The sequence below is a fragment of the Salmo salar genome, unplaced genomic scaffold (genome assembly GCF_905237065.1).
Source record: "Salmo salar unplaced genomic scaffold, Ssal_v3.1, whole genome shotgun sequence".
Taxonomy (NCBI): Eukaryota; Metazoa; Chordata; class Actinopteri; order Salmoniformes; family Salmonidae; genus Salmo; species Salmo salar.
The window spans coordinates 172,885-196,501 of NW_025549937.1; the positions used below are offsets into that span (position 1 = coordinate 172,885).

The 23,617-nt window shown below is 42.7% G+C and overlaps 1 protein-coding gene across 5 annotated transcripts in view; it reads right to left on the reverse strand.

Annotated features, from left to right (window-relative positions):
- Nucleotides 1–19,667, reverse strand: part of LOC123739010 (C-type lectin domain family 4 member M) — a 48,094-nt gene extending 28,427 nt beyond the window's left edge. The window contains exons 1-6 of one of the 5 annotated variants that reach the window (XM_045713601.1): nt 19,258–19,666; nt 14,424–14,525; nt 13,537–14,178; nt 13,191–13,315; nt 12,985–13,094; nt 11,222–12,505 (exon numbers count right to left, since the gene is read on the reverse strand). In XM_045713601.1, the coding sequence (XP_045569557.1) occupies nt 12,373–12,505; nt 12,985–13,094; nt 13,191–13,315; nt 13,537–14,178; nt 14,424–14,525; nt 19,258–19,405 (1,260 nt within the window). In that variant the 5' untranslated portion in view covers nt 19,406–19,666 and the 3' untranslated portion in view covers nt 11,222–12,372. Of the gene's footprint in view, nt 1–11,221; nt 12,506–12,984; nt 13,095–13,190; nt 13,328–13,536; nt 14,179–14,423; nt 14,526–19,257 lie in introns of those variants that run through there. The other 4 variants (XM_045713598.1, XM_045713602.1, XM_045713599.1 and 1 more) reach the window with 4 other exon arrangements.
- Between the last annotated feature and the right edge of the window lie 3,950 nt (nt 19,668–23,617).

A 23,617-nucleotide genomic window follows, 5' to 3' on the forward strand; every position in this document is an offset into this window, starting at 1 on the left:
GTTATGATAGTGGACAGTTAGTTATTGATCCTGTCATCAGATACAGGACAGTTAGTTATTGATCCTGTCATCAGATAGTGGACAGTTAGTTATTGATCCTGTCATCAGATACAGGACAGTTAGTTATTGATCCTGTCATCAGATAGAGGACAGTTAGTTATTGATCCTGTCATCAGATAGTGGACAGTTAGTTATTGATCCTGTCATCAGATAGTGGACAGTTAGTTATTGATCCTGTCATCAGATACAGGACAGTTAGTTATTGATCCTGTCATCAGATACAGGACAGTTAGTTATTGATCCTGTCATCAGATACAGGACAGTTAGTTATTGATCCTGTCATCAGATAGTGGACAGTTAGTTATTGATCCTGTCATCAGATACAGGACAGTTAGTTATTGATCCTGTCATCAGATAGTGGACAGTTAGTTATTGATCCTGTCATCAGATACAGGACAGTTAGTTATTGATCCTGTCATCAGATACAGGACAGTTAGTTATTGATCCTGTCATCAGATAGAGGACAGTTAGTTATTGATCCTGTCATCAGATACAGGACAGTTAGTTATTGATCCTGTCATCAGATACAGGACAGTTAGTTATTGATCCTGTCATCAGATAGAGGACAGTTAGTTTTTTATCCTGTCATCAGATAGAGGACAGTTAGTTATTGATCCTGTCATCAGATAGAGGACAGTTAGTTATTGAGCCTGTCATCAGATAGAGGACAGTTAGTTATTGATCCTGTCATCAGATAGAGGACAGTTAGTTATTGATCCTGTCATCAGATAGTGGACAGTTAGTTATTGATCCTGTCATCAGATACAGGACAGTTAGTTATTGATCCTGTCATCAGATAGTGGACAGTTAGTTATTGATCCTGTCATCAGATAGAGGACAGTTAGTTATTGATCCTGTCATCAGATAGAGGACAGTTAGTTATTGATCCTGTCATCAGATAGTGGACAGTTAGTTATTCATCCTGCCATCAGATAGTGGACAGTTAGTTATTGATCCTGTCATCAGATAGAGGACAGTTAGTTATTGATCCTGTCATCAGATAGAGGACAGTTAGTTATTTATCCTGTCATCAGATAGTGGACAGTTAGTTATTGATCCTGTCACCAGATAGAGGACAGTTAGTTATTGATCCTGTCATCAGATACAGGACAGTTAGTTATTGATCCTGTCATCAGATACAGGACAGTTAGTTATTTATCCTGTCATCAGATACAGGACAGTTAGTTATTGATCCTGTCATCAGATAGAGGACAGTTAGTTATTGATCCTGTCATCAGATAGTGGACAGTTAGTTATTGATCCTGTCATCAGATAGTGGACAGTTAGTTATTGATCCTGTCATCAGATACAGGACAGTTAGTTATTGATCCTGTCATCAGATAGTGGACAGTTAGTTATTGATCCTGTCATCAGATACAGGACAGTTAGTTATTGATCCTGTCATCAGATAGAGGACAGTTAGTTTTTGATCCTGTCATCAGATAGTGGACAGTTAGTTATTGATCCTGTCATCAGATAGAGGACAGTTAGTTATTGATCCTGTCATCAGATAGAGGACAGTTAGTTATTGATCCTGTCATCAGATAGTGGACAGTTAGTTATTGATCCTGTCATCAGATAGAGGACAGTTAGTTATTGATCCTGTCATCAGATACAGGACAGTTAGTTATTGATCCTGTCATCAGATACAGGACAGTTAGTTATTGATCCTGTCATCAGATAGTGGACAGTTAGTTATTGATCCTGTCATCAGATAGAGGACAGTTAGTTATTGATCCTGTCATCAGATAGTGGACAGTTAGTTATTTATCCTGTCATCAGATAGTGGACAGTTAGTTATTGATCCTATTATCAGATAGAGGACAGTTAGTTATTGATCCTGTCATCAGATACAGGACAGTTAGTTATTGATCCTGTCATCAGATAGTGGACAGTTAGTTATTTATCCTGTCATCAGATAGTGGACAGTTAGTTATTTATCCTGTCATCAGATAGTGGACAGTTAGTTATTGATCCTGTCATCAGATACAGGACAGTTAGTTATTGATCCTGTCATCAGATAGAGGACAGTTAGTTATTGGGCCTGTCATCAGATAGAGGACAGTTAGTTTTTGATCCTGTCATCAGATAGTGGACAGTTAGTTATTGATCCTGTCATCAGATACAGGACAGTTAGTTATTGATCCTGTCATCAGATACAGGACAGTTAGTTATTGATCCTGTCATCAGATACAGGACAGTTAGTTATTGATCCTGTCATCAGATAGTGGACAGTTAGTTATTGATCCTGTCATCAGATACAGGACAGTTAGTTATTGATCCTGTCATCAGATAGTGGACAGTTAGTTATTGATCCTGTCATCAAATAGTGGACAGTTAGTTATTGATCCTGTCATCAGATAGAGGACAGTTAGTTATTGATCCTGTCATCAGATAGTGGACAGTTAGTTATTGATCCTGTCATCAGATAGTGGACAGTTAGTTATTTATCCAACCTTGATGGCCTCTCAACGTGTGTGTGTGTGTGTGTGTGTGTGTGTGTGTGTGTGTGTGAGAGAGAGAGAGAGAATAGGAGTGAGAGAAAGAGGAAGTGAGGTTGAAAATGTGTGTGTGTGTGTTCTTAGTTACCATCCATGTCTCAGTCATATCCCTTTAACTAGCTGTTATCAGGGAAGCCTCTAGTGGGGGGTAAAGGTATACATTACAGTCCACAAACCTCACACACTCACATACACACACACAGATATGAGCCTCCTGTAACGGTTGTCGTCGGGAATGGAGGACCAAAACGCAGCAGGAATGTGGATGCTCATCTTGTATTTTATTTTAAATAAAGAGAACACCAAAATAACAAACGAAGAACGCACGAACAACAAAACAGTCTTGTCAGGCACACTCAGCAAAACAAGAAACAATCTCCCACAACACTACACCAAACAATTACCCATATATAGGACTCTCAATCAGAGGCAACAAGAAAACACCTGCCTCCAATTGAGAGTCCAACCCCAATAAACTAGACAAAGAAATACAAAAGACTAGAGACCACAGAAATACAAACCTAAAACATAACCCCAAAAACCCGGAAATAATAAATCAAACACCCTACTACATAAAACACCACCCCGAACCACATAAACAAAATACCCTATGCCACGTCCTGACCAAACTACAATAACAAATAACCCTTATACTGGTCAGGACGTGACAGTACCCCCCCTAAAGGTGCTAACCCCGGATGCACCTCATAAAATAAAAAAACAAAACAACAACAACAATAACAATAATCCCCCCTAAACTAAAGGGAGGGAAGGGAGGGTGGCTGCCGTCACCGACGGCACTTGTGCTACACCCCCTCCCCAACCCACCTATACAGGAGGTGGTTCTGGCTCCGGCCTACTGTCCTCCAGAATGCAGACAGACTTGATCAGTTTCGGGCCGTAGGCAGACTCCCATCGTTCCAGATCGTAGGCAGACCTCTTCCGTTCCACACTGTAGGAAGACTCATTTGATACATAGTTAATCCTATTTAGTTCTGGATCGTCAACAGACTTACTTAGTTCCGGGTTGCTGATAGACTCCCTTGGTTCCGGGTCACAGGCAGACTCCCTCGGTTCCGGGTCGCAGGCAGACTCCCTCGGTTCTGGGTCGCAGGCAGACTCCCTCGGTTCCGGACTAGACACTGTTGCCGGATACTCTGGACTGCACATTGGTGCCGGATACTCTGGACCGCACACTGTTGCCGGATACTCTGGACTGCACACTGTTGCCGGATACTCTGGACTGCACACTGTTGCCGGATACTCTGGACTGCATACTGATGCCGGATACTCTGGACTGCACACTGCTGCCGGATACTCTGGACTGCATACTGATGCCGGATACTCTGGACTGCACACTGTTGCCGGACACTCTGGACTGCACACTATTGCCGAACTCTCGAGGCTGGGCTGACGCACTGCAAGCCTTATGCATGGTACTGGTACTGGATGTGCCAGTCTGTGGACACGCACCTCAGGGCTAGTGTGGGGAGCGGGAACAGGCAGAGTCGGACTGGGTTGACGCACTGGAAGCCTGATGCGTGGTGCTGGTACTGGAGGTATCAGCCTGGGAACACGCACCTCAGGGCTAGTGCGGGGAGCGGGAACAGGACGAGTCGGACTGGGCTGACGCACTGGAAGCCTGATGCGTGGTGCTGGTACTGGAGGTATCAGCCTGGGAACACGCACCTCAGGGATAGTGCGGGGAGCGGGAACAGGACGAGTCGGACAGGGCTGACGCACTGGACCGTAGAGGCGTACTGGCGGTCTCGAGCGCAGAACTGGCATCACTCTTACTGGCTGGATGCCCACTTCCCCCTGGCAAATGCGGGGCGCTGGTATTGCGCGTACCGGCCTAAAAATACTTGGCCTCGCCACAGTACCCATTACCCCGAAGCACGGGACCTGTCCAGTCACTGGTTGCCCAGAAAAGGTATGGGGATTTGGCCTGGGGCTCAATCCTTGCCCAGCCAAACTACCCATGTGCCCCCCCCAAAACATTCTTGGGGCAGCCTCTCGGGCTTAAAAGCCAGTCGTGTTCCCCTGTAGCGTTCCCTGTCATCGCTCCACTTCCTCCATGGACCTTCTCCTGCCATAATCTCCTCCCACGTCCACTTCTCACAATCGTCCATATAACCCCAAAAACCGGAAATAATAAATCAAACACCCTACTACATAAAACACCACCCCGAACCACATAAACAAAATACCCTCTGCCACGTCCTGACCAAACTACAATAACAAATAACCCTTATACTGGTCAGGACGTGACACCTCCAAAGCCTGGCTCAGGGGAAAATTAATGTATAATGGGGGGGGGGGGGTCTACTTGCGTGTGTGTGTCTTATCCAACCGAAGACCTCCACTCACTCAACGGGAGAAATTCTGGTCACATCCCGCCCCACCCACCAACCCTTTGAATCAATCAAACCCTCTCTGTCTTCGCCCCCTCTTCCCCCTGGAAAACCCAGCGTTTAATTATTTTACAGTGAATGAGAACGTGAAAGCAGAGGATGTTTCCTTTCTTTCTCTTTCTATAGCAACGGTCATCTAAATTACTTTAAGGTGTTAAAACAATTCTAATAAATTAAGTAATTGTTTTATTTTTAGAATACATCAGTTATTTACTGAGTTATAGAACATGGCAATGACAAAGTTCAGAGATTGAGGTAGGATTTACATGTATTGTGAAATGTCACAACAAATGTTATGTATTCATATATAAATGTTATGTATTCATATATAAATGTTATGTATTCATATATAAATGTTATTATTCTATCAGGTATTTTTTTTAAATTTGTATTAAAAGAAAGAAAATTATATGTGCCTAATTTATATAAATATACTTGGCGGAGTTGCATATATGAATAAATTAACATAAAGGGGAGGGGTATGACTGCAACCTCCAAACACTTGCTCTATCTACCCTAACTGCACTCGCCTGCGCCGTCTAGACTGTCTCAGTCATTAAAGTGTTGTCACGCTCTCTTGCATAATTCAACAAGTGTGTCAGTGAGGAGATTTGTTTATCTGGCCCGGGTTACCCCGGTGGGAAGAATTTGAACTGGGGGAAAAGTGACTGCATTCGTTCTGGAGCAGGGCTGCCTCCTGGGCGTGAGCCAGGTGCTCCGCTTTGGAAGACGGTGAAATTGGCTCAAAACAAAAAGTTAGGTAATTAAGCTCGAGGAGTAATGAGTAGCATTCTGTGTTTTCACATGCAAAGGTTATTGATTTTGATAAGAACGATTTATCTGCCTTCCCAATGAATTAAAACATTTATTTCATGGAAAAGAGATGTTTCTGGATGATGCACCTAGCTGCCTTGATGACAACATGACCGATTACAGTTTGAGTTGAGTAAAGCGTTCCTCCCTCCCCCGTCGTCGCTCGATTCAACCCGGGCCAGCGTAATATAACTTTTCAGAAGTTGCTTTCATTTCAGAGCATCTAGTTTGTAAACATTTAAACCGTATTAAAATCCCCCCAAAAATGAACACCGATCAAAAAATAAAGTTATCTTTCTTCTCTTTCTCGTGATGCACGTGTCGAGACGGTGGGTTAAATTCCAGACTAAGATTTAGCCTTTGACAGGTAATTACAAACCTTTTTACGGTCGTAATGTTGCCGGGGGAAAACTATAGGCACAAGCAAGAATATGGAAGAGTCACAGGAGTACAATGAAAGCAATCAAACCAGAGAGATTTAAGTGACAAGTGGAAGTCCCACCCCTCAAATACAGGAAATAGATGGTTGAAAAAGACAGATCCTCAGGTGGATGGGGCATGCACATTGCTACTTTCTATTTTTGTATACGCATGTCATAACATAGTTAACAGGGTCTCAGTCCATCATAACATAGTTAACAGGGTCTCAGTCCATCATAACATAGTTAACAGGGTCTCAGTCCATCATAACATAGTTAACAGGGTCTTCAGTCCATCATAACATTAGAGAGCCAGAGCACCAATCACGAATCCTGTCTCCCAGACACATCTTTGTCTAGTCTGTCCATCCTCCTGTTATGGTGGAGCAGAACAACATACTGTTCTGTAATGTAACATGTCTAGTCTGTCCATCCTGTTATGGTGGAGCAGAACAACATACTGTTCTGTAATGGAACATGTCTAGTCTGTCCATCCTCCTGTTATGGTGGAGCAGAACAACATACTGTTCTGTAATGTAACATGTCTAGTCTGTCCATCATGTTAAGGTGGAGCAGAACAACATACTGTTCTGTAATGGAACATGTCTAGTCTGTCCATCCTCCTGTTATGGTGGAGCAGAACAACATACTGTTCTGTAATGGAACATGTCTAGTCATGTGTATTACTTTCACTCCCTGATCTGTTTCAACTGTCTTTGTGCTTGCCTCCACCCACGTCCAGGTGTCGCCCAGCTTCCTCATTATCCCCAGTGTATTGATACCTGTGTTCTCTGTTTGTGTGTTGCCTGTTCGTCTTGTCTTGTCAAGCTTACCAGCGTGTTTTTCCATGCTCCTGCTTTCCTAGTCTCTGTTTTTCTAGCCCTCCCGGTTCTGACCCGTTCTGCATGCCCTGACACTGAGCCCGAATGCCTGACCATTCAGCCTGCCTTGACCTCAAGCCTGTCTGCCCTGACACTGAGCCCACCTGCCTGACCATTCAGCCTGCCTTGACCTCGAACCTGCCTGCAGGGAGTCACCATTGAAAAACATGAGGAGCTATTTCAGAACCTTACGGAAGGTCTCCAGGGGCTGAACTACAACAGTTGCCTGTATTGTGATGCTACAGGGCATTACATATCCACCTGTCCAGTAAAAGAGCAGACTCATCAGCTAGGTAAGAGTACCATGGTGGGTCATACTGGGAGTTTTCTAACTCACGTTACTCATACTCTCTTCCGTGTTATCCTGCTGTTGGGTGACTGGTCTAAATCTCTCCTGTTGCTTATTGACTCTTGTCATCATGTGCCTTTGGGTGGGTGGGTGGGGGGAGTCATAGGCTGCCAACCCCCCTTTTCTCTCTCTCTTCTCTCTCCACAGTTTTATGGCGTAAACACCAGGTAGGAACTTTGGGTTTGGCAGGTTTGAGGGGAAAGAAACCTCTTTGAGACAAAGGATCTTCTCCTGCCAAAACTCCTACGTCCCCAAATGTGGAGAATTAAACAATATTTCTATTTTTGAGAATGTGGAACCGGTCGGTGGGAAATTAAAGAACGATCCTGTTGAAGTTGTTTTATTTTGTGACATCATGAAAGACAGTAGACCAATATAACTGTAAGTTTGGAAGTGTACATTCGTCACGTCCTGACCAGTAAAGGGGTTATTTGTTATTGTAGTTTGGTCAGGACGTGGCAGGGGGTGTTTGTTTTATGTGGTTCGGGGTTTGTTAGGATGTGTGTTTATGTAGAGGGGTGTTTGTTTAGAGTATTCCGGGTTTTTGGTTATGTTCTATGTTTTGTATTTCTATGCTCTGTCTATGTTGTGTATTTCTTTGTGTTGGCCTGGTATGGCTCTCAATCAGCATCGTTGTTGCTGATTGAGAGTCATACTTAGGTAGCCCTGTTTTCACATGTCCCTTGTGGGAAGTTGTTGTTGCACTGCTGTGTTAGCTTGCAATATTGTTTGTTCGTACGTTTTCTTGTTTTGTTTATTAAGTGTTCTAATAAAAGATAAAATGAGCACTCAACCCGCTGCGCCTTGGTCCAGTATATACGACGACCGTTACAGAACTTCCCACCACCAATGGACCAAGCAGCGGGCCCAGGAGGAGCAAGGATCCTGGGCCAGGGAGAGAAGGGAGTGGAGGACATCTTGGGCATGGGAAGAGGTAATGGCAGGGGACAAGACCCTGCCATGGAAACAGGTGGAGACAGCGAGGGAGGAATGGCGAAAATGGAGCGAAGAGGACTGGGACTGTTAAATTGGTACACGGTTGGCATTTAAGCCTGAGAGGCAGCCCCAATGAATGTTTTGGGGGGGGCACACGGGTAGTTTGGCTGGGGCAGGGTTAAGTCCCAAGCTAACTCCCCATGCTTACCGGAGGCAGCATGTTACTGGTCAGGCCCCATGCTATGGGGAGATGCGCACGGCGTCGAGGCCGAGCATTCATAGGCCGGTGTGTGTGGTGCCAGCGTCCCGCATTTGCCAGGGGGAAGTGGGCATCCAGCTAGTAAGGGTGGTGCCAGTACTGTGCTCGAGACCGCCAGTGCGCCTTCACGGCCCAGTGTATCCTGTTCCCGCTCCTCCCACCAGTCCTGAGGTGCGTGTATCCAGTCTGGCGTATCCAAAGCCAGCACCACGCATTAGGATTCCAGTGTTTCAGCCCAGTCCAACTCGTCCTGTTCCTGCTCCTCACACTAGCCTTGGGGTGCGTGTCTCCAGTCTGGTACCTCCACTACCAGCCCCACGCATCAGGCTTTAAGTGCACAGTCCTCGTCCAGAGCTTCTGATGACAGTACCCCGTCCAGCGCTTCCGGCAATAGTGCCCCGTCCAGAGTGTCCGGCAACAGTGCCCCGTCCAGAGTGTCCGGCAATAGTGCCCCGTCCAGAGTGTCCGGCAACAGTGCCCCGTCCAGAGTGTCCGGCAACAGTACCCCGTCTAGAGAAGGCCCACAATCCAGAACTGAGAGAGAGACGACCTACAGTCCGGAACCGAGTGAGACGGCCTACAGTCCGGAACCGAGAGAGTCGGCCTACAGTCCGGGACCGAGTGAGACGGCCTACAGTCCGGGACCGAGTGAGACGGCCTACAGTCCGGAACCGAAAGAGACGGCCTACAGTCCGGAACCGAAAGAGACGGCCTACAGTCCGGAACCGAGTGAGACGGCCTACAGTCCGGAACCGAGAGAGACGGCCTACAGTCCGGAACCGAGAGAGACGGCCTACAGTCCGAACCGAGTGAGACGGCCTACAGTCCGGAACCGAGTGAGACGGCCTACAGTCCGGAACCGAGTGAGACGGCCTACAGTCCGGAACCGAGAGAGATGGCCTACAGTCCGAACGGGCGCAGCCAGAGTCGCCCTATGGTCCGGAGCTCCCAGAGTCGCACTACGGTCCGGAGCTCCCAGAGTCGCCCTTCTGCCCGAGGTCTACAGCGGCGCTTCAGCCCGAGGTCTACAGCGACGCGCTTCAGCCCGAGGTATTCAGCGGGGGTGGACAGGTTAGGTGGGGAACTAAGGCCAGAGCCTGAGCAACCTCCACAGTAGGAGTATTGGGGAGGGGGGGTGTAGCACGGGAACCGTCGGGGGCTTTATTTTGGGGTTTATTTTTGTGTGAGGTGCATCCGGGGTCTGCACCTTTGGGAGTACTGTCACGTCCTGACCAGTAAAGGGGTTATTTGTTATTGTAGTTTGGTCAGGACGTGGCAGGGGGGTGTTTGTTTTATGTGGTTCGGGGTTTGTTAGGGTGTGTGTTTATGTAGAGGGGTGTTTGTTTAGAGTATTCCGGGGGTTTTGGTTATGTTCTATGTTTTGTATTTCTATGCTCTGTCTATGTTGTGTATTTCTTTGTGTTAGCCTGGTATGGCTGTCAATCAGGAACAGCTGTACATCGTTGTTGCTGATTGAGAGTCATACTTAGGTAGCCCTGTTTTCACATGTCCCTTGTGGGAAGTTGTTGTTGCACTGCTGTGTTAGCTTGCAATACTGTTCGTTCGTACGTTTTCTTGTTTTGTTTATTAAGTGTTCTAATAAAAGATAAAATGAGCACTCAACCCGCTGCGCCTTGGTCCAGTATATACGACGACTGTTACAACATTCCTCAGTTATTAGATTTCTACCTGAATGTTGCATAAAATGAATAAGTATGACTACTTTTGAAAAGATAGAAATGTGACTTGAGTCTTCTAAATGAGATAATGTTTTTTCATGTTAAGTTTATCCAGTCAGGAACCACACCCACGTGAGCACAGACATTACGACAAAACGTCATGGAACACCCCTTTTCACAGAGTTAATAAAAGGACTTGGGACAAAATTAACATTAGATCGGAGAACGTGAGGATCATCCGCACGTTGAAATGGCTACCACTCCAGAGACCAGAGAGCATGGAGCAGTAGCTACATGTTGAAATGGTTGGCAATTTAAATACAGACCAGTTACGTGCAGCGCCAGCTGAATACGAAACAAATGGTTAAGAAGAAAATCTCGACAAGACTACACATTTAGTCGCCAGCTGTATATGTACAATAGTCTAGGAAACTCGACCGAAGACGAGAGGAGAACATTTCCCTATTGAACGACCATTGGTACGCCTGACAAATCCATTATAACAAACTACAACTACAAAAGACTTTGATCTCTGGTGGACAAACCAGAGACTTTCTGTCGACTGACTCTCCAGCAGACGGACAGGCCACAAAGGTCTACACTCGTAAATATGTAACTTGCAATTTATTTTCGAATGAGCGGCCGTTTATGTGCAAAGGGTTAGCATTTCCATGAGCCTAGATAACAGATGTGTGTACGATAGTGGAGTCCTTCGTCTGTTCTCCTGCTCTTTCTTACCTGCCCCTCCCATTCTATTGTCTACCAAGCCGTCATATCGATTTAGTCCACTAGGGACATTTCATGGCTTTGTGTTAGTAACCAATGAATAATCTATCCTGTGTGTTTTTATGTAATTCTGTGTGATTATTTAGTTAGTTAGTAAATAAATAATGAAGACAATTTGTAAATCCCTGATTCATCATTTATGCTAGGCTTCGTACACATATCCAAGGGTTTGCGACATTCAGAATATGACTGATGAGGTAATAATACATTAAGTTGTGAAGGTAATCGATAAGATATGAAAATATCTGAAGAGAGTTAAAATTTTCAAAAATGTAACTCTTTAAATAACATTTTCACCTGGTTCCCCGACTTCCTAGTTAATTACTGTTTACATGATTAGTTTAATTGTGCAGTAATTACACAGAGAATTGATTTGATAACATAAGTGTTCCCATTAATGATTGTCCACAGACACGAACGATAGAGAGTCAGCCAACGTTATGACATCTCCATGTTAGATCAACTATTATACAGTAGAGAACAGTCCTTCTAGACTCCATGTTTGATCAACTATTATATAATACAGTGTGACATTTTCTCTGTGTTTATCCACTCATATGTTTAGAATAATGCTGCTTCTCTAATAACCAACTTTGTTGGGTTCATGTGTGTAACTGATTGACTGTACATGGGAGGAATCCACACTATCACTGAATAAGCAATTTCCCAGTACAGCCAGAACATTGCTCTGGGAACCAAAAGGAGTATCTCAGTTTCAAGGTAAGAAGCCTGGTGTGGTATCAGTCAGTCTCATGCAGGAACCAACCGTGCTTATATGACTTGTTTGTGTCGCAGTTTAAAGGGTCTCAAATCAAATCAAACTTTATTAGTCACATGCTCCGAATACAAGAAGTGTAGACTTTACCGTGAAATGCTTACTTACAAGCCCTTAACCAACAGTGCAGTTCAAGAAGAGTTAAGAAAAATATTTAGCAAGTAGACTAAACTAAAAAGTAATAATAATAAAAATGAACATCAGGCTTGTGTTGAGTCAGTGAACCTCGATGACTGAGATAATAAAGATTGATTCATTTCCTTTGAATTTGAGTCCTTAGTGGTGAATTTCCACAACAACAGAGAGAACAGTTATTCTGTTATCAATTCATTGTATTGTTATTGCATATGTTTTGTTGGTTTGATTATAATGTATTATTCATTTGCATTGTTATATATTGTATGTACTTGACAAGGTAAATAGAATGAGCAGAAAATAGTTTACGATTGATAGTACTTATCATAATCCTATTTAGCAGTTCAAAGTACCGAGGATGAATCCTATTTCTCACAGATCCATCTGTATTTATAGGAACAGTCATAGTCCCACCATTCTCCTGTGTCTGATGACCTGGAGTAGAAATACACACAGTTCTCAGCTCTTCCACCATTAGTCTCTCCACTGTTCCAATACCTGTAGAAGAAACAACACACAGAATCAGGCTGTCCACTATTCCAATACCTGTAGGAGCAACAACACATAGGATCAGACTGTCCACTGTTCCAATACCTGTAGGAGAAACAGCACATAGCATCAGGCTGTCCACTTTTCCGTTACCTGTAGAGGAAACAACACATAGAATCAGACTGTCCACTGTTCCAATACCTGTAGGAGAAACAACACAGAATCAGGCTGTCCACTGTTCCAATACCTGTAGAATAAACCACACATAGGATCAGACTGTCCACTCTTCCATTACCTGTAGGAGAAACAACACATAGAATCAGACTGTCCACTGTTCCAATACCTGTAGGAGAAACAACACATAGAATCAGACTGTCCACTGTTCCAATACCTGTAGAAGAAACAACACATAGAATCAGACTGTCCACTCTGAACCTACTTCTCCAGACAGTGATGTCATGGTGACACAGAATTCATGAATGTCTTACTTTGTGGTAAGTGGTGTGTTGTCCACCCATTTCCAGGTCCCCTCAGTAACAGAGTCAGTCAGACCAATCCAGACATAGTTCTTCCGTCCACATAACCAATTGACCAATGTCTGTAGTAGTGGGAGAGAGACAACATTGTTAAAACATACCCATTACTGCTCGCTATCTCTCTCTCTCTTTTTTCTCTATACCTCACACACACACACCTGTTGTTCTTGGCTGTTGATGACCACCAGGTCTGCTCCTCTATTTCTGCAGTCCTGTCTGCTCTCCTCCCAGGATTTGGACTCAGTAGAGACGTAGTAACAACTGCTACCAAGCTTCTTCCATCCTTGAGGACACACTAGAAGTTGAACATTTCTTGCTTTAGTCACTTTAATACAACATTGAATTAAGTATCAATCAAACACTCAAGTAAGACATGGCACTAACTAATGGATGGTTTGGAAGCATCATTTTTCATTTAATATAAGTTAAATTCCTGTCTGTAAGTGACATGTGAACTGATACAGAGACTGTCAAACAGAACAATCATGAGACAATTTGACTCACCTTTCTCAACTGAAGATTGTTTCAGACGTTCTATCTCTTTCTGTAGCTGGTCTCTCTCTTTGGTCAGGGTGTTGCAACTAGTCTGTAGCTGGTCTCTCTCTTTGGTCAGGGTGTTGTAGCTGGTCTGTAGCTGGTCTTTCTCTTTGGTCAAGGTGTTGTAATTGGTCTGAAGCTGGTCTCTCTCTTTGGTCAGGGTGTTGTAACTGGTCTGTAGCTGGTCTTTCTCTTTGGTCAAGGTGTTGTAACTGGTCTGTAGCTGGTCTCTCTCTTTGGTCAGGGTGTTGTGACTGGTCTGTAGCTGGTCTCTCTCTTTGGTCAGGGTGTTGTAACTGGTCTGAAGCTGGTCTCTCTCTTTGATCAGAGTGTTGTTGCTAGTCTGTAGCAGGCCTCTCTCTTCAGTCAGATTGTTGCTGCTGGTCTGTAGCTGATCTCTCTCTTTGGTCAGGGTGTTGTTGCTAGTCTGTAGCAGGTCTCTCTCTTCAGTCAGGATGTTGCTGCTGGTCTGTAGCTGGTCTCTCTCTTTAATCAGGGTGTTGTTGCCAGTCTGTAGCTGGTCTCTCTCTACAGTCAGGTTGTTGCCGCTAATCTGTAGCTGTTCCCACTCTTTAGTCAGGGTGTTGGAGCTGGTCAATTGGTTTCTCTCTGTGAAATAATACGATCAACGACAAAGGTAACAGTGGAAATGTTAATCAGATATTACCAGGGTTGGGGTCAATCGCATTTCAATTCCAGTCAATTCAGGAAATACACTGGAATTCCAATTGATTTCCAATTCTTGGAATTGGAATTTGGTTTACTTTCTGATTTGACTGGAATGTAAATGTAATTGAACCCTGGTCATTACACCACTGATGATGAAGAATGTTTGAGTGAGAACATAAACTCACGGTAGAGTAACAGGCCTATGATCCCAGCCAGTAGGAGAACACACAGCAGCCCAAGACACACTGCAGCAGCTCCAGAGTATTTCTTCCACCACTGACAAAACACTGAAACAAATTATTACCACAAGAGCTTGCTATTTTTCAGCTTTTTATTTGTGTCTACATTTGTTTTCAGTTGCTCTTTGAATCAGTGAGGGAAGTACACAAGCTTGTCATGTGACAGAACACCAGAACTAAGTTCCAGTACCTCACATTTTATACTGCTTGACTTCCAGAACCTCTTACAGAATATTGGCTTAAACATATTGGATAGTTCAGGCACCCAAAATGACTGCCGGCACCTATTTCAATCCAAATTAAATTTCATTTGTCATTTGCTTCGTAAACAACAGGTGTATGCTAATAGTAAAATTCTGACTTACGGGTCCTTTTCCAACAATGCCGAGTTGATGATACAACATTTAACCTCTATGGGACCGGCGGGACGAATTCGTCCCACCTACGTAACAGCCAGTTGAATCCTGTGGCACGATTTTCAAAACCTTTGAAATGCTATTACTTCAATTTCTCAAACATATGACTATTTTACAGCTATTTAAAGACAAGACTCTCGTTAATCTAACCACACTGTCCGATTTCAAAAAGGCTTTACAACGAAAGCAAAACATTAGATTATGTCAGCAGAGTACACAGCCAGAAATAATCAGACACCCATTTTTCAAGCTAGCATATAATGTCACAAAAACCCAGAAGACAGCTAAATGCAGCACTAACCTTTGATGATCTTCATCAGATGACACACTTAGGACATTATGTTATACAGAACATGCATTTTTTGTTCAATCAAGTTCATATTTATATCAAAAACCAGCTTTTTACATTAGCATGTTACGTTCAGAAAAAGCAAACTTCCAGGGAATTTACTAACAATTTACTAAATTACTCACGATAAACGTTCACAAAAAGCATAACAATTATTTTAAGAATTATAGATACATTACTCCTCTATACACTCGATATGTCCGATTTTAAAATAGCTTTTCGGATGAAGCACATTTTGCAATATTCTGAGTAGATAGCCCGGCATCACAGGGCTAGCTATTTAGACACCCGGCAAGTTTAGCCTTCACCAAAATCCCATTTACTATAACAAAAATGGTCTTACCTTTCCTGTTCTTCGTCAGAATGCACTTCCAGGACTGCTACTTCAATAACAAATGTTGGTTTGGTCCAAAATAATCCATCGTTATATCCGAATAGCGGCGTTTTGTTCGTGCGTCCCAGACACTATCCGAAATGGTAAATAATGGTCGTGCGCATGGCGCATTTCGTGACAAAAAAATTCTAAATATTCCATTACCGTACTTCGAAGCATGTCAACCACTGTTTAAAATCAATTTTTATGCCATTATTCTCGTAAAAAAGCGATAATATTCTGACCGGGAATCTGCAATTAGCTAAACAGCCGAAGGAAAATACTGCACGGGGTCGAATCGGGCACGCGCCTAATTCCATTGTCCTCTGATGGGCCACTTTGAATAGGCGATAATGTGTTTCAGCCTGAGGCTGCCTCGTCATCGTTCAGGTTTTCCCCGGGCTCTGAGAGCATATTGGAGCCCTAGGAAATGTCACGTTACAGCTAAGATCCTGACTCTTCAATGCACAGAAGCAAGAACAACAACACCTTGTCAGACAGGCCACTTCCTGCATGAAACCTTCTCAGGTTTTTGCCTGCCATAGGAGTTCTGTTATACTCACAGACACCATTCAAACAGTTTTAGAAACTTTAGGGTGTTTTCTATCCAAAGTCAATAATTATATGCATATTCGAGTTACTGGGCAGGAGTCGTAACCAGATTAAATCGGGTACGTTTTTTATCCGGATGTGAAAATACTGCCCCCTAGCCCAAAGAAGTTAAAATAGTGACACAAGGAATAAATACACAGTGAATAATGATGAAGAATAACAAGTCTAAATAACATGGCTACAGTGCATTTGGAAAGTATTTCGACCCTTGACTTTTTCCACATTTTGTTACGTTACAGCCTTATTCTAAAACGGATGAAATTGTTTTTTTCCCTCATCCCAAAAAAAATCTAACTTAGTTGCCAGAAAGGAAGGACATTTCTCAAGGATTTCACTTTGAGGCAAATGGTGACTTTAAACAGTTACAGAGTTAAATGGCTGTGATAGGAGAAAACTGAGGATTGATCCACATTGTAGGTACTTCACATTGCTAACCTAATTGACAGAGTGAAAAGGAAGCTTGTACAGAATATAAATATTACATAACATGCACCCTGTTTGCAACAAGGCACTAAAGTAATACTGCAAAAGCATGTGGCAAAGCAGTTCACTTTTTGTATTGAATACAAAGTGTTATACTTGGGGCAAATCCAATACAACACATTACCGAGTACCACTCTCCATACTGTCAATCAGAGTGGTGGCTGCATCATGTTATGGGTATGCTTGTAATCGTTAAGGACTGGGGAGTTTTCAGGATAAAAAATTAAACAGAATGGAGCAAAGCAAAGCAAAGGCAAAATCCTAGAGGAAAACCTGGTTCAGTCTGCTTTACACCAGACACTTGGAGAAAAATTCAACTTTCAACAGGACAATAACTTAAAACACAAGGCCAAATCTATACTGGAGTTTGCAGAGTTACAGTTTTGACTTAAATCTGCATGAAAATCTATGGTAAGACTTGAAAATTGTTGTCTAGCAATGATCAACAACCAATTTGACCAAGCTAGAAGAATATTTTTTAAGAATAATGGGCAAATATTATACAATCCAGGTCTACAAAGCTCTTAGAAACTTACCCAGAGACTCACAGCTGTAATCGCTGCCAAAGGTGATTCTAACATGTACTGTCTTGGGTGTGTGAATATTTATGTAAATGAGAAATGTCAGTATTTATTTGTGTGTGTGTGGGCATATCAAATCAAATTTTATTAGTCACATGCGCCCAATACAACAGGTGTAGACTTTACAGTGAAATGCTTACTTACGAGCCCCTAACTAACAATGCAGTTAAAACATTTCAACAATAAAAATACGGATAAGAATAAGAAATAAAAGGAACAAGTAATTAAAGAGCAGCAGTAAAATAACAATAGTGAGACTATATACAGGGGGGGTGCCAGTACAGAGTCAATGTGTGGGGGCACCGGTTAGTTGAGGTAATATGTACATGTAGGTAGAGTTATTAAATTGACTATGCATAGATGATGACAACAGAGAGTAGCAGCGGTATAAAAGAGGGGGAGCGAGGTGGGGGGCAATGCAAATAGTCTGGGTAGCCATTTGAGGTGTTCAGGAGTCTTATGGTTTGGGGGTAGAAGCTGTTTAGAAGCCTCTTGGACCTAGACTTGGCACTCCGGTACCCTTTGCCGTGCGTAAGCAGAGAGAACAGTCTATGACTGGGGTGGCTGGAGTCTTTGACAATTTTTAGGGCCTTCCTCTGACACCGCCTGGTTTAGAGGTCCAGGCAGTGATGCAATCAGTCAGGATGATATTGATGGTGCAGCTGTGGACTCTTTTGAGGATCTGAGGACCCATGCCAAATCTTTTCAGTCTCCTGAGGAGGAATAGATTTTGTCGTGCCCTCTTCAAGACTGTCTTGTTGTGCTTGGACCATGTTAGTTTGTTGGTGATGTGGACACAAAGGAACTTGAAGCTCTCAACCTGCTCCACTGCAGCCCTGTCAATGAGAATGGAGGCGTGCTCGGTCCTCTTTTTCCTGTAGTCCAAAATCATATGTGTGTGTGTGTGTGTGTGTGTGTGTGTGTGTGTGTGTGTGTGTGTGTGTGTGTGTGTGTGTGTGTGTGTGTGTGTGTGTGTGTGTGTGTGTGTGTGTGTGTGTGTGTGTGTGTGTGTTTGTAGAGTCCAGTGTGTGTGTGTGTTTGTAGAGTCCAGTGTGTGTGTGTTTGTAGAGTCCAGTGTGTGTGCATAGAGTCAGTGTAGAAAAGGTGCAAAAAGGTTTGTGCTTGTTGGTGTGTGTGTTGTCATGGAAATTCCAACCAATCAAGGAGAGACTTTGTTATTTCTTCAAACAATCAATCTTTATTGATAATAATTGCAATAATGGAGCTGGTCGACTGTGAGGTGGAAGGTCAAATGACGCAAGAAGTTCAGGAACCTCATATAGTCAGGCTGTCTCATACAGAAAACAGGTGATCTTGGCATGTGTACGTGTTGGGAGAAACAGGACTAAACTGTTGTAAATGGTATACAATTGGGTCGTCTCGTCTCCTGTAGCAACTGCCGGTTCTTCTAATCCTATAGTGACAACTAAAACAATCAGAGCAACAGGAAACAGGAAATCACTCTAGACATAGTTAGCCAGCAAGACGGTTTCACACCCATTAACCTAAACAAACCACAAGCATTAATTTTTCTCCCAGCAACAGGCTTAAACCAGGACAACAGCTTTATCAGACTGGTGTGGGGGAAACAACACTTTGATCTGCTTTTGTTTGATTAAAGTTAATTCTCTTCTGACTAACAGGAAACCATAGGTCGCGCCATTCAGCTCTTGGTTGTGCGCCCAGAACGAACAATGGAGGGTGGGGTCTAATTCCCTAGTTAGGTTCCTACACTGCACACACATTTCTATCTTACATGATCTAGTTTCTCTAATAATAATAACTAAGCAACTCAGCTTAAGGAAAGATTTTTGAGCATACAAGAATCAGTAAGGTTTACCAGAAAATTGCCCTTACTGTGTGTGTGTGTGTGTGTGTGTGTGTGTGTGTGTGTGTGTGTGTGTGTGTGTGTGTGTGTGTGTGTGTGTGTGTGTGTGTCTAGCACTATAACAGCATAAAATGTTACCTGAATGTTGATCACCAACTCCATCCTTCTTGCAGGGCATGATGGGTCTTTTGTTGTTGTAAATATGATCATCAATATCAATGGTCTTTATTTCATTGGGTTCTTCGTCTTCAAATCCATTTGTGTATTCATAGATTCCCTTTGACATCTTTATACGCTTGTGCTCAAATGCAGTAACAGTAGACTGTTGTAACTTCTGTTCATCTAACTTCTACTGCTGTAACTTCTACTGCTGTAACTTCTACTGCTGTAACTTCTACTGCTGTAACTTCTACTGTTGTAACTTCTACTGCTGTAACTTCTACTGCTGTATCTTCTACTGTTGTAACTTCTACTGCTGTAACTTCTACTGTTGTAAGGTCTGCTGTTATCTCAGTTGTAGGTTTGTGTCTGTTTTCTGCACAGCTGGAGCCTCTGTGTGACTCAGTCTAATGTAAGAGACAGTTTTAACTGTCAACCTCATTAAAGGGGAAACTGTCTAACCAATAGTATGACACTAACCACCACCATGTGACTCCAGACTTATTTTCTGAAAACCACGTTTTGTTTGTTTCTTACAGTGTAGATTCGTTTGTATATTTAGTTTATATTAGTTTACCACAGTGTAGATTAGTTTGTATATTTAGTTTACATTAGTTTAGTTCACCACAGTGTAGATTAGTTTGTATATTTAGTTTATATTAGTTTAGTTTACCACAGTGTAGATTAGTTTGTATATTTAGTTTATATTAGTTTAGTTCACCACAGTGTAGATTAGTTTGTATATTTAGTTTATATTAGTTTAGTTCACCACAGTGTAGATTAGTTTGTATATTTAGTTTATATTAGTTTAGTTTACCACAGTGTATATAAATTTTGATGTATATACATGTGATTAAAGCATTGAATATTTTACATGGAGTAAAATGGGACCCTGTGAATTCACACACACATCACAGAGCATGACTGTAGTTCTGAGAGGTTACGTATCACTACACAGTGGATTCTACTAATCACAGCTTGATGATGAAGAGTTAATTATTATCTTTGTAGTGTTGTGGCAAGAACTAAAACATGCACCTCTTGGGGTTCCCAGGACTGAGTCTTGCCCTCTGTGGTCGTCCATCAATGGCCAGTTTAATACACTATGCTGTGTCCTGTGTGACATGGACACCAGAGAGAATAGTTATTCAAAGATGTCTCTGTCTTTCTCAGAGAGGGCGTGAGGTCTACATTTACTGTATCCTGTGTGACATTGACACCAGAGTCAAGAGTTATTCAGAGACATTTATACACACTTCTTCTTTCTTCTTCTTCTGATCAATTGCATAAGACCTGGCTCAGATTAGAGTACTACACTTCTCAAGGGGTGTGTCTGAGGAGTCCTGTGGGTAATTCCTCCCTTCCTTCACCAGTAATAAGGGGTGTGTCTGAGGAGTCCTGTGTGTAATTCCTACCTTCCTTCACCAGTAATAAGGGGCGTGTCTGAGGAGTCCTGTGTGTAATTCCTCCCTTCCTTCACCAGTAATAAGGGGTGTGTCTGAGGAGTCCTGTGTGTAATTCCTACCTTCCTTCACCAGTAATAAGGGGTGTGTCTGAGGAGTCCTGTGTGTAATTCCTCCCTTCATTCACCAGTAATAAGGGGTGTGTCTGAGGAGTCCTGTGTGTAATTCCTCCCTTCCTTCACATACATGAAGTGAACATTTCAGCATTTGCCGTATGGTTAGTGAGGAAGTCTATATTGCAAATGTACGGTCCCTTACTAGATGTCCGCGAACGTTTGTCTTCATCATAAGGGAGGTTTCTGAGTCAAAGGTGAACAAGGTGATTAGCTCACTAAAGAACTCTAAATCCAAAGATGTGTTTGGGCTGGACTCTACCTTTCTTAAAAACTACAAAGAGTCACTCATTGGCCCCATTACTAAGGTCACCAACACATCTATTGGTCTGGGGGTGTTTCCAAGGGTATGGAAGTCAGCCATAATAACGGCCATCTTTAAATCGGGCGACCCTGCTGACGTGAGTAACTACAGGCCCATTAGTATACTACCTGTGGTGTCGAAGGTTGTTGAAAAGTGTGTAGCAGAAAAACTGATTTCCCACCTCAACAACAGCCCCTTCACATTACACTCCATGCAGTTTGGCTTCAGAGCGAAACACTCCACAGAAACGGCCAACTGCTTTCTTCTGGAAAATGTGAAGTCCAAGATGGACAAAGGGGGCGTTGTTGGGGCTGTGTTTCTGGACCTAAGGAAGGCTTTCGATACTGTTAACCATGAGATTCTCATCACAAAATTGTCCAAGTTCAACTTTTCCCCCGATGCCTTGAGATGGATGAAATTATACCTTGAAGGCAGAACTCAGTGTGTCAGAGTGAGCAATGAGCTGTCACCCACTCTTAGCTATGATGTGGGTGTGCACCAAGGGTCAATACTGGGGCCCCTCCTGTTCAGCCTGTACATTAATGATCTGCCTTCCGTCTGCACTGGGTCTGAAGTTCAAATGTATGCAGATGATACAGTGATATATGTGCATGCAAAGAGCAAACAACAAGCTGCACAAGAACTCACTACTGTAATGGTCCAGGTTACAAAGTGGCTCAGTGACTCGTGTTTGCATCTCAATGTGAAAAAAACAGTTTGCATGTTCTTCACAAAGAGGGCAACAGATGCTACTGAGCCAGATGTCTATGTGTCAGGGGAGAAGCTCCAGGTGGTATCTGATTTTAAGTACCTTGGAATCATACTTGATTCCAACCTCTCTTTAAAAAGCATGTGAAAAAGGTAATTCAAATAATTAAATTCAACCTAGCTAATTTCCGATTTATACGAAATTGTTTGACCACAGAGGTAGCAAAACTGTATTTCAAATCGATGATACTCCCCACTTAACCTGTTAGGGCTAGGGGGCAGCATTTGCACGTCTGGATAAAAAAATGTACCCGATTTAATCTGGTTACTAATCCTACCCAGTAACTAGAATATGCATATACTTATTATATATGGATAGAAAACACTCTAAAGTTTCTAAAACTGTTTGAATGGTGTCTGTGAGTATAACAGAACTCATTTGGCAGGCAAAACCCTGAGACATTTTCTGACAGGAAGTGGATACCTGATGTGTTGTATTACCTTTAAACCTATCCCATTGAAAAACACAGGGGCTGAGGAATATTTTGGCACTTCCTATTGCTTCCACTAGATGTCACCAGCCTTTACAAAGTGTTTTGAGTCTTCTGGAGGGAGATCTGACCGAACAAGAGCCATGGAACGATGATGTCCCATTAGACACCTGGCGCGCAAGTTCATGTTGGGTACCCTCGTTCCAATACGTTATAAAAGAGTATGCATTCGTCCACCTTGAATATTATTCATGTTCTGGTTAAAAAAGGCCCTAATGATTTATGCTATACAACGTTTGACATGTTTGAACGAACGTAAATATATTTTTTCCCCTCGTTCATGACGAGAAGTCCGGCTGGCTTCTTACCAAAACCATAAAACCAGCTAAAATGATGCACTAACCTTTTACAATCTCCATCAGATGACACTCCTAGGACATTATGTTAGACAATGCATGCATTTTTAGTTCTATCAAGTTCATATTTATATCCAAAAACAGCGTTTTACTATGGCATTGATGTTGAGGAAATCGTTTCCCTCCAATAACCGGCAGTCAAGTCAGCGTCACAAATTAAATAATTAAAATTAGAAAACATTGGTAAAATATTATATTGTCATTTAAAGAATTATAGATTTACATCTCTTGAACGCAATCAACTTGCCAGATTTAAAAATAACCTTACTGGGAAATCACACTTTGCAATAATCTGAGCACTGCGCCCAGAAAAATACGGCGTTGCGATACAGACTAGACGTCATGTTGGGGAGATCTAAAATCGAAAATACTATGTAAATAATCCATTACCTTTGATTCTCTTCATCAGATGTCACTTCCAGGTATCACAGGTCCATAACGAATGTAGTTTTGTTCAAAAAAGCTCATCATTTATGTCCAAAAATCTCCGTCTTGTTAGCACATGATCTAAGCCAGCCGGACTTCTCGTCATGAACGAGGGGAAAAATATATTTACGTTCGTTCAAACATGTCAAACGTTGTATAGCATAAATCATTAGGGCCTTTTTTAACCAGAACATGAATAATATTCAAGGTGGACGAATGCATACTCTTTTATAACGTATTGGAACGAGGGTACCCAACATGAACTCGCGCGCCAGGTGTCTAATGGGACATCATCGTTCGATGGCTCTTGTTCGGTCAGATCTCCCTCCAGAAGACTCAAAACACTTTGTAAAGGCTGGTGACATCTAGTGGAAGCAATAGGAAGTGCCAAAATATTCCTCAGCCCCTGTGTTTTTCA